The sequence below is a fragment of the Channa argus genome, chromosome 20, assembly GCF_033026475.1.
Source record: "Channa argus isolate prfri chromosome 20, Channa argus male v1.0, whole genome shotgun sequence".
Lineage (NCBI taxonomy): Eukaryota > Metazoa > Chordata > Actinopteri > Anabantiformes > Channidae > Channa > Channa argus.
In genome coordinates, this window is record NC_090216.1 from 9,492,107 (window position 1) to 9,505,560 (window position 13,454).

Here is a 13,454-nt window from a genome sequence, read left to right on the forward strand (position 1 = left end):
ATGTATCTGGAAAATTGTGCTAGGTTCAAACAAATGATGTGGATAATTTATTAATCTCACTAAAAGACTTTTATCATAAAGAATGACAAATATTTATAATAAGCTGATGAATGTGGCAACAGAGAAGAGAGATGAGTGAAGGAAGAGCAATATCTCCACCACCACCAAATCTCTCCCTCCCTGTTGTTTTTTTGCGTGCTGTTTTATCTGCTTCCCCCGCTGTGTTTCTGACAGCATTGTTAACCCTGTGTGATTTTGGCTGCTGTCTTTACTTCCAGAGGCCATGTGCACTCGTAGGGATCAGATGGACACATTTACAGGGATTAAAAGGTTTCCACAGGTCAGAGGTGTCATCGGGAGCTTTGCGTTACCACCTCCTGTGTTTATGCTGAAAAAAGATTAAAATTACTTCAAAAATTGAGCCACGTGGATTTTGAATCTGAGCGATCAGATAAGAGCCTCCATGGGTGCACAGCTACTTTTAGAAGCACAAAAGGAGCTTTTGAACCGTTTCTTAAGGGTTTGTAACCCCTGTGCCTCTTATGACAATCACATGATGCATTAAGCTGAGACCGGTAAATTGTTACTAACCCCTGAAAAGTCATAATAAGATGACTGCTTTAATTGTGACTGAAATTATGAAATGATGTTGCCAGGGTGTTTGATTCAAAGGTAAAACCATATGGCTGTTTAGGGGAAAATCAGAGGTTTTAAATGGTTTAATTTCAGAAATGTGTATTCACCTTTCATTCTGGTTGAGTGGGCTTCATTAAAAGGCGACTTGGAGACTATGCCAATGCTTTTAAACTTCCCTCTGACTTCACTATATTAAAATATGCCTCTGTTTCTAGCTGAAAAACTCCTCCAAATGACATCATCCGGATGAGTTTTTTAATTATTACTAGTTTAAATGATGTCATATGGGGGAGCTCTGAAAAAGCAGGTTGACCATGATTACAAACTCCATAGTGTGAGCAACAAAATGACCTAATCTGAACTGAAGATTCCTCCAAGTGATGTCATCTGGAGGCCTTTCAGCTAGAAGTAGAGAGATATTTTGATATAAGGAACTCAAAGTTAAGTTTAATGGCATTTATGTACATGTACTATAGCCAAACTAGAACCAAAACAATGTCAAAATCAGTGAGGATGTCCTTTAAGATCATATCACTGTGCGACATAGAATATTACTGCTTAATCATTCTGCATGACAGTGCAGGGGGGATGCTAACTCAAAATAGGTTATATGATGAACTGAATAGGTGAAAAATCTAGAACATCATTATTCCCACTAGAACATCATACCACAGCTTTCACTTTGTCCGGTCATGTCCTTTCCCACCTTATTAACATGAATGCATTCCTTTGAAATAAACTTTGACCTTTGACTCAGTGTTTATTTATGTGCTCCAGCTGCTGAGTCAAATTAAACCACTTTTATTTTTTTTCAACATTCAAAACTTGCATGAAGATATGTGGGTGGTAAGTGCTTGTTCGGTGGTCAAGAGCACTATGCTCAGCTCAGAGAGCAACTGCATAAAAATATAGAAAGTTCAATTACAACAAAGAGGTTCATATGCTATAAATGGGCGTCCAGAAGAGCTGAGAAGCTGTTTCACACCTTTCAGAGCAATGGTTCTGAAGTAACAGCTTTTAAAAATGAATGTTTTATTCCAAATGGTCTAATAACAAGTTGTGGAAAATTCCTCTTGTTAATGTCCATCCATTCTATTTAATATATCCCAATAAATGGTAAATAAGACTGGATGTTGGTATAGATTCTTTGCAGACAGTTTCACAACGGTAAGCAGCCATGCAGCTCAATCATTCAAAGAGATTTTTCACAACCTGGGAACTGAAAACTTGCTCCTATAAATAGCATAACAAATCTCTAAAGCATTAGTGAATGATTTACTAACATTCCCAGCCAACTGCATAAGTAACCTGTGGCTGAAACAGAGCACGTACATTAAGCTGATCTTCGAGGCCCAGTAGACCTGCAGTTTTCAGATGGCCCTAGAAGCTTTGACACAAGGTGCTGCGGTGTTGACAGTCTGAAATGGGTTTTGTTATGTTGGACCTGGTTATGGGGAGAATGTTGGTGGAGTGGTTCAGTTAACTGAGTGTTCAGTTAACTGAGTGACTCAATTTCCCATAGGTGTGTGAATGATTTTCTATTTCTGTATGACTGGATGTCAGCCCTGAAACAGACTGGTGACCCGTCCAGGGTGCAACCCCGTTTCTCACCCAATGACAGCTGGGATCGACACTGGTACCCCTGCAGCCCTAAACAGAACAAGCAGATTAGATAATGGATTGGTTAGACCACGTCACGTCACGTCTCTGGTGCTGGCTCATCAGGTTCATGAACAGGCTGTGAGCTCACGGAATAACATGCAGGGCTGTGTCATTCATCCATTGTGTGCAGATTGTGTGTCACAAGGCCAATACAAACGCTTTCACTACACTCATCGAGATATCTGTCCTCGTCTTCATTCATGGACTCAGAAAGGCTCTCTGTGATCTCCCAAGAAATGTGGACACAATGTTTAGATGAACAAGGCTCTGATCATTTAAATGACGTGTTTTGCTGGTAGAATCAATTTTTTGTCATAGTTTCAAATGCTGCGCACTCTCCTTTGCACTTTTTTTTATTGTAACAACATCGCCGTCTTCACTGTTGTCTCCTTGTGCAGCAGATCTTCATTTCTTTTGCTACCTTTGTATTTTGAAGTAGGTCATGTATAAGGGCTGCCCCAGTCAGCCACAGTGTCTTCTTTGTTCACTTTGTTGACATCCTGGTGTTGTTGGGTGGTTCAAAGACAGCAACATCCAACTCTAAAGTCCTGTCCTTTATTACCCTATGGATAATAAATTGGGTTAATTTTATGTTTATGTGCATTTGAATGACCTGGAGCTCACCTGAAAACTCTGCTTCAGCAATGATGCAAATATTCTTGGGTGGGGGGTAAACTTTGGTTTACAGTTGCCTCAACTTTTGACTCAAGATAAAATACTTTATGTTAAACAGTTGCTGTGAAGGAAAGACCACATCTGTGGCTGGGCCTGACTTCATGGTCTTGGAATGTGTTTTTAGTGATAAAAATACAAAGTGGACAAGTGGGAAAACACATTTTGTTTGTGATGGCTGGTGATAAAAAACATTGAAATCCCTGTAGTTCTAATGTCATGGCGGATTTTGGACTTCCATATTTGGCTCTCATATTCCCAAAAACCGCGGGCAGATTTTCCCCAGATAACAGTAACACACAGTTTCAGGTGGGGGGGAGGGGGAAGGGGTGGCTGGATGTTCTGCGCAAAAATGTTTCTTATTTATGAAACATTGTTTCAACACATGTTTCAGGCGCTCATAAACTGATAAAGACGTGATAAAAACTTGACTGGGTGTGTGATCTGCAAATGCTCAGGTGTTGTTTGCTGCCTCCTCAACTTTACTGCTGGGACAATTTTCCTGCTTAGCTGCATGATTGGTCCTGACGAGCAGTGATGTCAGCACCTACTTTGATGTCCCGGGCGCTGCAGCATCTCGCGCAGGCTGAGTGAGAGAGAGTAGCTCCAGATGGAGTTCGGTACGCGACAGGACTAGAGCTCTGGCTCTTGTGACCGCGACAGACTGGAAAGACTGCCTTTAGCACTGCCTTGATGACCCCGACCTGGTCCCGCACACAGCGCTGCAGCCCGTCATGGGGGACGGTGGCGCGTCCTCGCCGGTGAACTTCCAGAATGGCACGGGGAGCGAGACGTCGGACGCACCGGGATCGTCCACGGTCGCGTCCGAGGAGTGGATGGCAGGGATGAGCCTAGTGATGGGTTTGATCGTGCTTTCGATTGTGTTCGGAAATATCCTGGTCATTGTGGCTATAGCCAGGACGCAAAGGCTGCAGACACTTACCAACGTATTCATCGTGTCGCTGGCGAGCGCGGACCTCATCATGGGGCTGCTGGTGGTGCCTTTTGGCGCCGCGCTCGAGGTGCGCGGTTCATGGCTCTACGGCTCCTTCTTCTGCGAATTTTGGATCTCCGTGGATGTCCTCTGCGTCACAGCCAGCATCGAGACCCTGTGCGTTATCGCCATAGACCGGTACGTGGCCATCACGTCGCCTTTCCGCTACCAAAGCCTGTTAACCAAAGCTCGGGCCAAAGCGGTGGTGTGTATAGTCTGGGCCATCTCCGCGCTGGTCTCCTTCCTGCCCATCCTGATGCACTGGTCCCGGGACAGCGTGGACACAGCCTGCTACGATGACCCTGAATGTTGCGACTTCGTCACTAACAGGGCATATGCCATCTCCTCATCCATCATATCTTTTTACATTCCCCTGCTGGTCATGATATTTGTTTACGCCCGCGTTTATAGAGAAGCGAAGAAGCAGCTGAGGAAAATCGACAAGTGCGAGGGCAGGTTTCACAGCTCCTTAACCGGACTGACCTCCAAGTGCAAGAAGAGGCCGACTAAAATCCTGGCGCTTCGGGAGCAGAAGGCGCTCAAAACGCTGGGCATCATCATGGGCACGTTCACCCTGTGTTGGCTGCCCTTCTTTATAGTCAACGTGGTGCGGGTGTTTTGCGCAGAGGTGGTGGACAAGAACCTTTTCGTGTTTCTAAACTGGCTGGGGTACGTGAACTCGGCGTTAAACCCCGTTATTTACTGCCGGAGCCCGGACTTCAGGAAGGCTTTCAAGAGGCTGCTGTGCTGCCCGAGACAAGCCGATCGCAGGCTGCACATCAGCTCCTGCGACTTGTCTCGTTATTCCGGTGGCTTTGTCACCTCTCTGGAGCCCCGCGCTTTGGGGATGTGGTCGGAGTGCGGCGGCTTGGACAACAGCGACAGCAGCCTTGCCGGGACGGCAAAGCTGTCTCACTCTGAATCACAGCTGTGAGGGGAAAGCAAACTTTTATTGGATTATCGCAACCTGGAGAAAGACGCGGACCAAACGCTCTCTGAATGTGCGTCTCGGGGGGGGGGCAGCTGAACAGCTGAACATTAGAGCCTAAATGGGCCGATTTGCTGGCACCAGAAAGCACAACATCAGGCGAAATCAGCAGAAATGTACTTTCTTTTTTTCCTCCATAAAATGCATCATTCTAGACGCGCACGTATCTCCAAGACTGTGCAGTGGCTAAAAGATGCTCCCATTTGCCAAATAGCGTCGACCCTGAAAGTTCAGTTAAGTGGATGTAAAGCCTTGGTGATAAATTATAATGCTTGTATGCACTTTGCCAGAAAAGAGAATTCAGCGATCTTCTTTCTTTCTGGTGTTTTTTTTCTTCTTCTTCTTCTTCATTTCTTATTCTAATCGATCAACATTTCCGAGCTTTTTCTTAAGGAAGGGTAATTTATTAAGATTGATGGGGGCGTTCTATAAATGAATCCCAGGCTCAAGATGGGCCCCAGTTTATTCTTAAAATGATCGCTCAGGCGCACTATAATAAAGTGGGTATTTAAAAGTATTGAGCAGCAGGAGCGAGGCATTTGTCTGAGTAACTACTGTAGTCATGTAGTGCTCACAATGTGTTTTACCTCACAGCCATCGGCAAGTGCAATTTGTACAACAGGTATTTGTTTATATTAAACATTTCTGTAAAATAGACGAGTATTTAATCCGCGCTGTCTTTTACAAGTAATCGTGGGGCTGATTCCCACGCCCTTTGTACATAGTGTAGTATATGGCGCTTAGTACTGGAGGTATTTGTCATTGAAGCTTTACTTGGTGTCGTGGTGTGTGTGTGTGTGTTAACTCCCTGTGAAATAAAAAAATAGTTCAATTGTTTATTACTGTCTGAGCTTTATTTGGAGCTTTATTCCATTAATAATTGATGTATGTGTATAAATGTACTGCATATGTGTACTCAATTCACAAATACTTTACAGGGCTGGAAACAAAACCCTGGGCAAATTTGTGTTGAAGCGGCAGAACATTGTTGGGAAGATTTGTGCAAACATGGTGTGATGTTAAACTGTGCTGAGAGAAACTGGAGTCTGATTGGCCCCTGGAGAGATGAGCCATGAGAAAATGTACTTTTTAAACAATGGATTTATGCACATTTATGCGCAGTGGATTAATGTGGTTTTTGTGCAAAATCTGTACTTGTTTGCCTGGCATTCATTCAAGGTGAATGAGCATCAATACAGCACATCTGGATGATTTTAAACGGGGGTTAGAGTGAAAATGAAAGATTAAAACAGCCACATGGGTCGATAAAAATGCTATTTTATCAGTGTAATTCAAATGTTAAAGCACTGTTAGTGTTTCTCATTCAAATTTGTTGTACGTCAGCATGTTTAAATGTGTCTTCACAGTCACGTTGTCCATCCCCTTAAAGAGGACACTCTGTGGGAAGAACTTAAGGTTATCTTGGATCGAGCTCCAAAAACATTGGATCCCACCCATAATCCAGATGGATGGCACCTTTCACCGCCTGTCGAATGCCACCATTTTTCAAACCCTACATCTCCAGTTTGTAGCACTAAGGAGATGAAGTCTTAGGTCCAACGTGAGACAACCCTGCTGATGTCAGAGTGATATCATCAGGGTTAAATTTGCTTAGGCTTGAGGTTATATTCCCAACCTTCAGAAAACTGCTCAGAAGACATTAATATGAAACTGTTTTTACATGCTGCATTGGCAGTGCTTCTCAGGAGACATAAACTGAACTCCAGGTTAAAAACTGGTGGACGGACCTTTTAATGTCTTCCAGATGCAATACTGTAGCTTTCAGTGGACCTCTTAAAGCACATATGCATCATTTTGTTTATCATTTATCTCCACATTGTCAAACCTAATCCAAAACCGAGCCTAAATATTTTTAAACTCTCGTCTGAAAATAATCTCTTTAGATGCCTCCTGAGTGTGTTGGTTCATCGTTGCGTTTTCTGCTTACCGCACACTGAAAGCCTATAGAAAACGTTATAGTAAACATCACGACAGCTGGTGTTGTGAAGCGGCTCTTACAGGAGAGATTTGCAGTTCCTTCTGGGGAATATTAATTAGCCCTTAAGCAGGACATCTTTAAAATGCATTAGCATGATGTGTTCTGCTAATGATGCTCTCCCACAGGGGCCTCGGCCGTACATTTTAATTAGATCACAAAAAACCTGAATGGAACTGAGCTCAGCTGTTTTGGATAAAGAACATTGTTTAGATACGTTTGGCCGAGCTCGTGTGTGAATGGGACAGTAGCGGCGCGGCCAGTATCGGTGATGGCCTCCTGGCACGGTCCCATTTTATTAAGTATTGCTTGTTTGGCAGGAAGTTTGCGTTTGGACAGATTAGCAGTGGGCTCACAGATGGAGAAGGTAATCAGTGGTTTTAAGAATAATTGTTTCAAATTGCTTGTTAGCCTGTAGATGTTGTATGAAAATAGTTGAACTGATATGAACATGACCTCTGCAGCAACGAAGGCTACAGAAACAGGAATGCTGTGATTTACTCCCGGTGCAATATTTGAATATTCTCATGAATGACCACATGAATAGCAGTGTATGTGATCCCACTGAAAGCTGCTCATATTTATTTAGTGTCTAATGAATATCGGGGCATTAAACCCAGAACGTAAACATTTTTAAACTGAAACTATATGTTCCAAATGTGAAATGAATAGTGGTAATGAGTAGGGTGACACCCCTCTTATGTCTGTAACACAAAGACTAGAAAAGGGGGCCAACAGCTCGTCTGACTTTGTTCAAATGTAACAAAAACCTGCCAAAGTGCACTTCCAGAGCTCGTTATTGAACATGTCAACCAAAGCGTGTTTCGATGAGAGACTATTGTTTGTACTACGACTCCACAAGAAACACAGCCCTGGCCAAGACATAGCTGCTTTCCCTTGTTGACGTCTAAGCTAATTCAGCAACCTGCTGGCTGTAGATCTGTTGGTGCAGATCAGTCTTCTCAAAATTACAACCAACTGCTTTAATTGGATTGTATTTGACTAGTGACAAGTTCAAACTCACAGCTGCCCACAAAGCTGCCATGTTCCCAGGTGTTTGCACCACTATCACCTTCCAAATCAACACATCCATGCCACACCGAAACTTCAAGGCGGTGTGTTTGGAGTTTGTCCAGATCCTGTCTGGCAACAGGTGTGAGGTTTTTATTCAGTTTTTAAATTGATTGCGTCTCCTCCAAGTCCAGATCATGGATGTGGTGGTCTCTGCCAGCCTCCTCATCTGCACTTGATTAAAGACCAACACAAACATGATAATAATCAGAATTATTTTGATTGTTATTAATCTCTTTTACAGAATCATACTCTGAATTTATTGCTACGACACATTTGCTTCATAGCATATTTATCAGCAGAATGAAAAACAAGTTGTCCACATGCTGATTCTTAAGAAAACAGTGTAAATCAAAGTCAAAGGGAAGTTGCATAATGGATGGATGGATTATGAGAAAATGGGCCCCTGGGCACAGACAGAAGAGGGGCCCCTCAGCTTTCTTTTTTTTCATTATGTGTCTGTTTTTAGTTTTTTTGTGTCTATTTTTGGAAAATTGGGTCTTTTTCTCTATATTCTGTGTTTGTTTTTAGTTGGGTTCTGGTCATTTCTGTCAGTTTTTTGTTGTTTTGTGCCTATTTTTTGGAAATTAAGAATCGTTTTCCTATTATTTTGTATCTGTTTTTAGTTGTTTTGAGTCTGTTTTTGTCCATTTTTCTATGTACAGTATTAATAACCAGAACATAATTTAGTTTGTTTTTGCTTTTGCTAATTATGCACCTCTTTTAGCCAGCTTAACATGCAGTCATTTTACATTTTTGTGGCCACTTTGTGTCCTCTAAATAAGAAACTCAAAAGCTCAGGGGGATTATTAGGCCTGTTCACTAATCCGACTATGTGGACGTTGATTTAGCGCCTTTGGTGACCAAGGATTAAAGGGGACAAAATACAGGGCTGTTACAACAGAGATGGTTAATTCAGCTAATTACAGCGGAGAAGAAAGAAAACATGTTTACAAAACACAGTACTGTAAAATAAAATGCAAATACTGTGAGTTTCTTCTGGAGGTGGTTGGAGAGGAAATTGTTGTAGTCTCTGAGGAAGAAAAACAACAGTTATTTCTGAAAGCAAAAATGTCAGCACCTGGAGATAATTATTGCTGATTGCAAATGATTGCAACCTTGTCAGAACCTGGCAGATATGCTAAATATATGCTGTGAGAGGATAACAGCATATCTTGTGCACCTCTTAGGTACTTACAAACCATTTATAAACCCATGCGTTTACTAGTGGTGGATTCAGGGGATGTTTTGAGAAAGAATGACTGAAACAAAGTTGTACATCTTAATTAGGAACGTAAAACAACGAACAGAAAACTCCTTGGTGAGTTGGTTTACTTGTATGATATTCTTAAGCGTGCAGAGATTTCTCCGTTGGCTTTGGGGGAAAACGCTGATAAAACTCAACTTCCACTTGGTAATAAATGCCTTGTAACCCCGCAAGATATAAATTTGCCTGTAGTTTTTTCCACTCTAAATCATGCTGTGGGTGTCAAGGTGCGGTGCCAAAAGCAGGTGCTGCACTTCATGTGTCCATCTGTTTGGATTCCCGTGTGAACTTGGCAGTTCGTGGTCTCCATCTGCTGGGATTGATTGTGGCTCATACAAATATTGTGGTCAGCCATGTTCAGCATTTGTGTGGTTTAATGTAAAGCCATATATTTACTTACAGAAATATCAACTAAGAAACTAAGCATGTACATCTAGAAACCTTTGCCATGAGAACAGAGAACACAGCTGAGGTACATTTTTGGTTTTTGTATCGCATGAAACATGAATACAGCGAAACACCGGACCAGACTGATATCAATTGCCACATTATGATAGATAGATGAGAAAGAGTTTGGCCAAACTGAATCTGGAAAAGTTCCCAAAGCAGGATTACGTGCTGTGATTTTCTAATTGAATAGTGAACAATTTTGTTTCTTGAAAGTCCAACTCACACAGGAGGATACATGTACTCAGTAGATGCTTATAAATGATCAGCTTTGCCAGTAAGACCTGATTAGCATCTAGATAGTTATGGAGAACTGATGATGAGCAAACCTGCCTGATACAGCTGGATGTGCAGCCTCCTGTCCCTCTGTGTTTTCTCACTGGGAAATGTTTGTCAATGTGACTTCAAATGCTTATTCCTCTATAAATTGCACCCAACGGTGTCAACCTCATGAGGTTTGAACTTTATACTTAATCCTGCGTTTGAATCTTAAAAAGGTAATGATTCTGCGTTTGATGGTCTGGGGCTCAGATTTGATGGTTCTGACTTAGCGTACAGGATGACAGCGCCAACTGGACTGGAAACAAAGGGAAACAGCTCAGTTTCCCTGGTTCCATTCAAAGGTAACCTCACAATATCTGTGCCTGTAGCAGCTTATGTGCCAGGCCTTTATTTTATTGAATTGTTTTACCTTTCTACAAGGTCGAGCAGCCGTAGTTTTTCCCCTTGTTTCGAGTATTTTTGTGCTAAGATAAGCTTAACAACTGCCAGCTCTGGCCTCACACTGAAGTGTATTTTACAAAATATCAAAGTGTTCCTTTAAGTCACCAGCAGAAGATCACATGTGAATCATCTGGTGTCTTTTGAAGAGCGACTGATGGCAGCAAGACAAAAGACAACTCGCTTATTCCAAGAGTTGATCAGTGCAGAGCCCATCTACAGCTTCCAATTCCTGACCAAGAGTTACTGTTTGCTATTCACCCATCATGCAAAGATATAATACAAATGTTGCCATATGTCATTTTGCAGGGCATAATCTTTTTTTACTTATCAATAAGAAAGAGCAAAGTGATGAAATACTGGTTAACTGGAGAAAAAGTACCAAAACAGCAACTACAGTATAAAAGTAATAGATAACAAGCACTAATTCTGACAATACTAGCTTGTCATACCAAGGTGAGCAGCATAACACAGGAAGAGGAATAAATTATGTTCTGCTACATCAAACTGTAGTACTTGAATGAGTGAAATATTACATCATTTTAGGGCTCAAACTGTAATGTAGAAATTTAAAATGAAAATGCCTCAAACATCAAAAATAAGGGGTCACAAGCCACAAATGTTGGGAACCACTGGTTTATTCTTAAACATTTCACAAAATTGTATTAATTTAGAAATGTAACGTCTAAATGCAAATACACTTTAGTAAGTAAAAAGAACTATGTATTCCTATACAGTGTCGAGGAATAACACAAGTGTAAAGAATACACAGTCTATTATGTGCTGTGAAAAGAAAATACTCAAGCAAATACAAAAAACCTGTCACAGTACTTGTACGTAACTCTTCACAGCAGGCGAGCAATAAAACTGAACGGTAGCCCTCATCACACCCAAGGTCAGCTCTGCTTGCTGCCTTTCTTGCTGACTCCACTAGATCAGCTGGACTTTCCTCAAGGCTTTTTCCTTTGTACCTGTCTGCCTCCACCAGCATAGAGACACGGAAGACAATTTCCAGAGATAATGCTGTCAGTGCGCATTATGTAAATAGAGGGAGTTGTGGTTTAAGCATGAACCGAAATCAATTTCATTCATGAATACATCCACAAAGCGAGGCTGCTAAGACCTGCGGCTCAGCACTTTTTTTTCATACCAAATCTGAATGAACACAACAACATTTTAGTGTGTTAATGCACCGTGGCTCTTTAATTTCTGTCTTTGAGAAGCGTCTGCGAGTGGCATCAAATCAAAGCATTACTGAGCAGCTCCATACACAAGAGAGCTGATTTTTCTAATGGGACAGACCAGATGGACGCATGAACATTCACAATTAAAAGGTCTATTTTTGTACAGAATTACATAACAGCAAAGTTAAAAGACAAATTATAGAGACTCATTCATTTTCAGATATTTTTATGTTAATGCCGCTGTGGTGGGATGAAATATAACAAAACAGAGAGTGGGACAGCCTTTTTATCTCTACACCTCGAGAGTTGCTGCCATTGTTGCAGCTGCGTCAGAGAAAGCTTTAAGTATTCAAGTGTGGCCATCTAAGCTGATAGGAGAATCCTTTAGCAGTGAGCTAAAAATAGCCCCTCAGTGACCATTGGTCTGAATTAGATATTTGAACCTGCTGTTTGCCAATGTGCCTTGAGAGAAAATGAAAATCCATGCATTACAAGAATTTCCAAGTGGGGGAATGTCTTGTTTTCCTATTAAATTATGTATTATTCTGATGACAGGTGCTAACAGTTGGTCTGTGGGTGTTTTTCTGTGTTGCCACATGTGCATGTGTGGGAAAGGATAATAGAAAAAAGCGTGTGCATGATGTTAGAATATGATGTGTGCAGCTTTACAGGATGACTAACATCTTGTTTACTGAGACCGCTTGTATAATGATGATTTCACCCAAATAATAGAAAATGGGAATAGAGCTAAAACAACTACTCAATAGACAAATTAAAGGTACAATATGCGGCAGTTGGAAATGATGCTAGCTTCAGCATGAGACGAATTCAATCTACCCGTGGCATCAAGTACCAATGTGGTGTCTCATCTCCCCACTTTTCACTTGATTTTAAAATGCGTCTCCAGTGAATAGATCACAAGTGTAACAAGCCACCAAGACAAATTGTGATCAGATCACTGAAACCGCTTACTGAGGTGATCTGGGATCCATGTGACCACATCACTTGTGTAGTGTAAACCCTAAAACATCCTGATGTGTCCCAGTTTCAGGAAAAAAAAACGTGATCAATGCAACACATGGTGGTTGTTTTGGTGACAGCATGGCATACTGTGCGGAGCCACTTCGCCAACTCACGTGACCCTGCTACTACCAGTCCAACAGCAGGCTGGGTGAAGTCTCAGGCAGGATGACAGTCTGACTGCATGTCATGTTAGCAGAAGCGATGCAACAGTAACAAAATCTGGACACAAGTGGTCTGCTGGACAACTTGGAAACACGTGTATATGGACAGGTGGTATTGGAGATGTGTCTCGGCTGTCTACTCATGATCTGGTCACTCAAACCGCAGTTTAGAGGCAAGTCAACAGAGTGCAAATTACTCTTTCACTCCAGCAAGTGGGTTTCACCTCTGACTGGTTGGAAGAACATGCCTCACTGAAAACCTTTAGAAGAGACATTCTGTCCTACATGTCTCCTCTCTTTCGGAAATAATGCCAGTGCTGTTCTGGAGGCAGCATAATCCCTTGTCCACAAGAAGATATGATGCATATTTCAAACCATTTGAAAAACGTTATAAGCTGCAGCTTTGATTAGCAAAAGTTTTGCTAATTGATAATTAACTGACAGTGAAATTAATGGTTGGATGGAGCTCTAACAGTATTATTGAATAGTTAAGGTAACTTTTATAACTAGGTTGCATACACAGGAAGAAGGTTGTGGAGGAAAGTTCACCCTTGAGCTGTTTCGATTTGTATTTTTGTTGTATTCCTTTAGCAGCAGGTTTTAAATAATCTAAAAAAAATGGCTTGTTTGATT

At 41.7% G+C, this 13,454-nt stretch overlaps 1 protein-coding gene across 1 annotated transcript; it reads left to right on the top strand.

Moving 5' to 3' along the window:
• Positions 1-3,294: 3,294 nt before the first annotated feature.
• adrb1 (adrenoceptor beta 1) lies at positions 3,295-5,789 on the top strand. The gene has a single exon (XM_067489174.1). The coding sequence runs from the start codon at positions 3,705-3,707 to the stop codon at positions 4,896-4,898; it is 1,194 nt and encodes a 397-aa protein (XP_067345275.1). The 5' UTR covers positions 3,295-3,704; the 3' UTR covers positions 4,899-5,789.
• Positions 5,790-13,454: the final 7,665 nt, after the last annotated feature.

Bases quoted from the DNA above. Each gene is read 5' to 3' on its own strand.
- adrb1 (XM_067489174.1), top strand. From the start codon at position 3,705: ATGGGGGACGGTGGCGCGTCCTCGCCGGTGAACTTCCAGAATGGCACG.